Source organism: Capsella rubella, unplaced genomic scaffold (assembly GCF_000375325.1).
Source record: "Capsella rubella cultivar Monte Gargano unplaced genomic scaffold, Caprub1_0 scaffold_15, whole genome shotgun sequence".
Lineage (NCBI taxonomy): Eukaryota > Viridiplantae > Streptophyta > Magnoliopsida > Brassicales > Brassicaceae > Capsella > Capsella rubella.
In genome coordinates this window covers 116,387-117,949 of record NW_006238909.1, presented here as the reverse complement: position 1 = coordinate 117,949, position 1,563 = coordinate 116,387, and the positions used below count along the sequence as shown (strand labels likewise).

Sequence of the window (1,563 nt, the reverse complement as noted above, 5' to 3'; positions counted from 1 at the left end):
AAATCTATTAAAGTTTATAACCTTTTATTTTATAATATTTACATAATCAAATCCTTGCCAATTGAATAAATAACAAAACTTACAAGTAAATTTTGTAATTAAATCACAAACAAATTGTAAAATTGGAAAAAAATATTTATTACATCAAAAATATTTCCAAAAATGTCTCTCTCCAATAAATCGATTCTCTCTCCAATAAATCGAATCTCTCTCCAATATATTTATATAATCTTATTTGTTTTTAATTTATATTATTACATAAAATTTATATATAATAAAAATAAATTTGTTTTTCACACATTTTGCTATTTAATTTTTCGAAAACGGACGTATATAACTCAAACAATAAAGGAAAAAATATATGTAGAACGTTTACATACGGTAAAAAATTTTAGATAATAGTTCAAAACCATTATAAATAGTACTAATATGTTCACAACTACAAATGAACATGAACTTTGATTTCTCAGGTATCCAAATTAAAAATTTATTCAGTTTAATCCGGTTCTTTATTTAAGAAAAATAAATCTTTAAAAAGTTTCAAAATATTATAAAATTTAATTTTTTAAAAAGTTTAAAATATTATAAATATTAAAACTTTTAAAAGCTGAAAATTATAATATTTATTTTAAGTTTTATAGAATATTTAAAATATTAAAAAAATTTAACCTCTAAAAAAATTAAAAATACTATTAATATTTTAACTCTAAAAGTATTTTAAAATATATAATATAGTAAATAAATATGATTGAACGGGTTTGAGTTTATATAAATATGATTATATTTTTCTTACGGGTTGTCTATATTAAATTGTTTTTACGGGTTAAGTTAAAATATAAATTTTTATTTACAACAAATCGTCTCGCGGTGTACTGCGGGTTTTTTTATGTGGGAAGTATATCGCGGATTGACCACATATATCTATGAGTCTACTTATTATACAAATTCATAAAATTAAAAAGATATAAACATGTATAAAACTAGACTATATAAACCAACTACGAAAATGATCAGTCAAACAAATATATTAAATGATGGACATGTGGTGTACCGCAAAGTAAATCCTAGTTAATATTTATTTAGAGTATGATTTCAAACTATGTTTATTTGTAGCTTTTAAGAAAATCATCAAGACACATAAAATACATATCTTTAGGATCTGTATGTATGAGAATTTTTCATGACTAGACTATTTGATAAATCTATGTTAATATCCTCTTATGTTAGGAGTTATGAAGCGGACATGATCGAAAACATAGCCATTGATGTTTCAAACATGTTAAATTTCTCCACACCATCAAGAGATATTGACAATTTAGTAGGGATAGGAGCTCATATGGAAAGGATGGAACAATTGTTACGTCTAGATTTGGATGAAGTAAGGATGATCGGGATTTGGGGGCCGCCTGGGATTGGTAAAACAACCATCGCTAGAATTATGTTTGACCAAGTAGCCAACAAATTCCAATTTAGTGCGATCATGTTTGATATCAAAAGAAGCTATCCAAGTGTTCGTTTGAATGACTTTAGCGCACAATTGCAACTACAAAGCGATTTGTTATC

General features: G+C 24.6%; 1 protein-coding gene across 8 annotated transcripts in view; it reads left to right on the top strand.

Annotated features, from left to right (window-relative positions):
• The window catches only part of LOC17874499 (probable disease resistance protein RPP1), a 36,044-nt gene that overhangs the window by 4,140 nt on the left and 30,341 nt on the right, over nt 1-1,563 (top strand). For 6 of the 8 annotated variants that reach the window (XM_023778143.1, XM_023778138.1, XM_023778121.1 and 3 more), the window contains exon 2: nt 1,228-1,415. The exons of 1 other annotated variant lie outside the window; for it this stretch is intronic. In XM_023778143.1, the coding sequence (XP_023633911.1) occupies nt 1,228-1,415 (188 nt within the window). Of the gene's footprint in view, nt 1-1,227 lie in introns of all 8 variants that reach the window. One more of the 8 variants, XM_023778155.1, reaches the window with a different exon arrangement.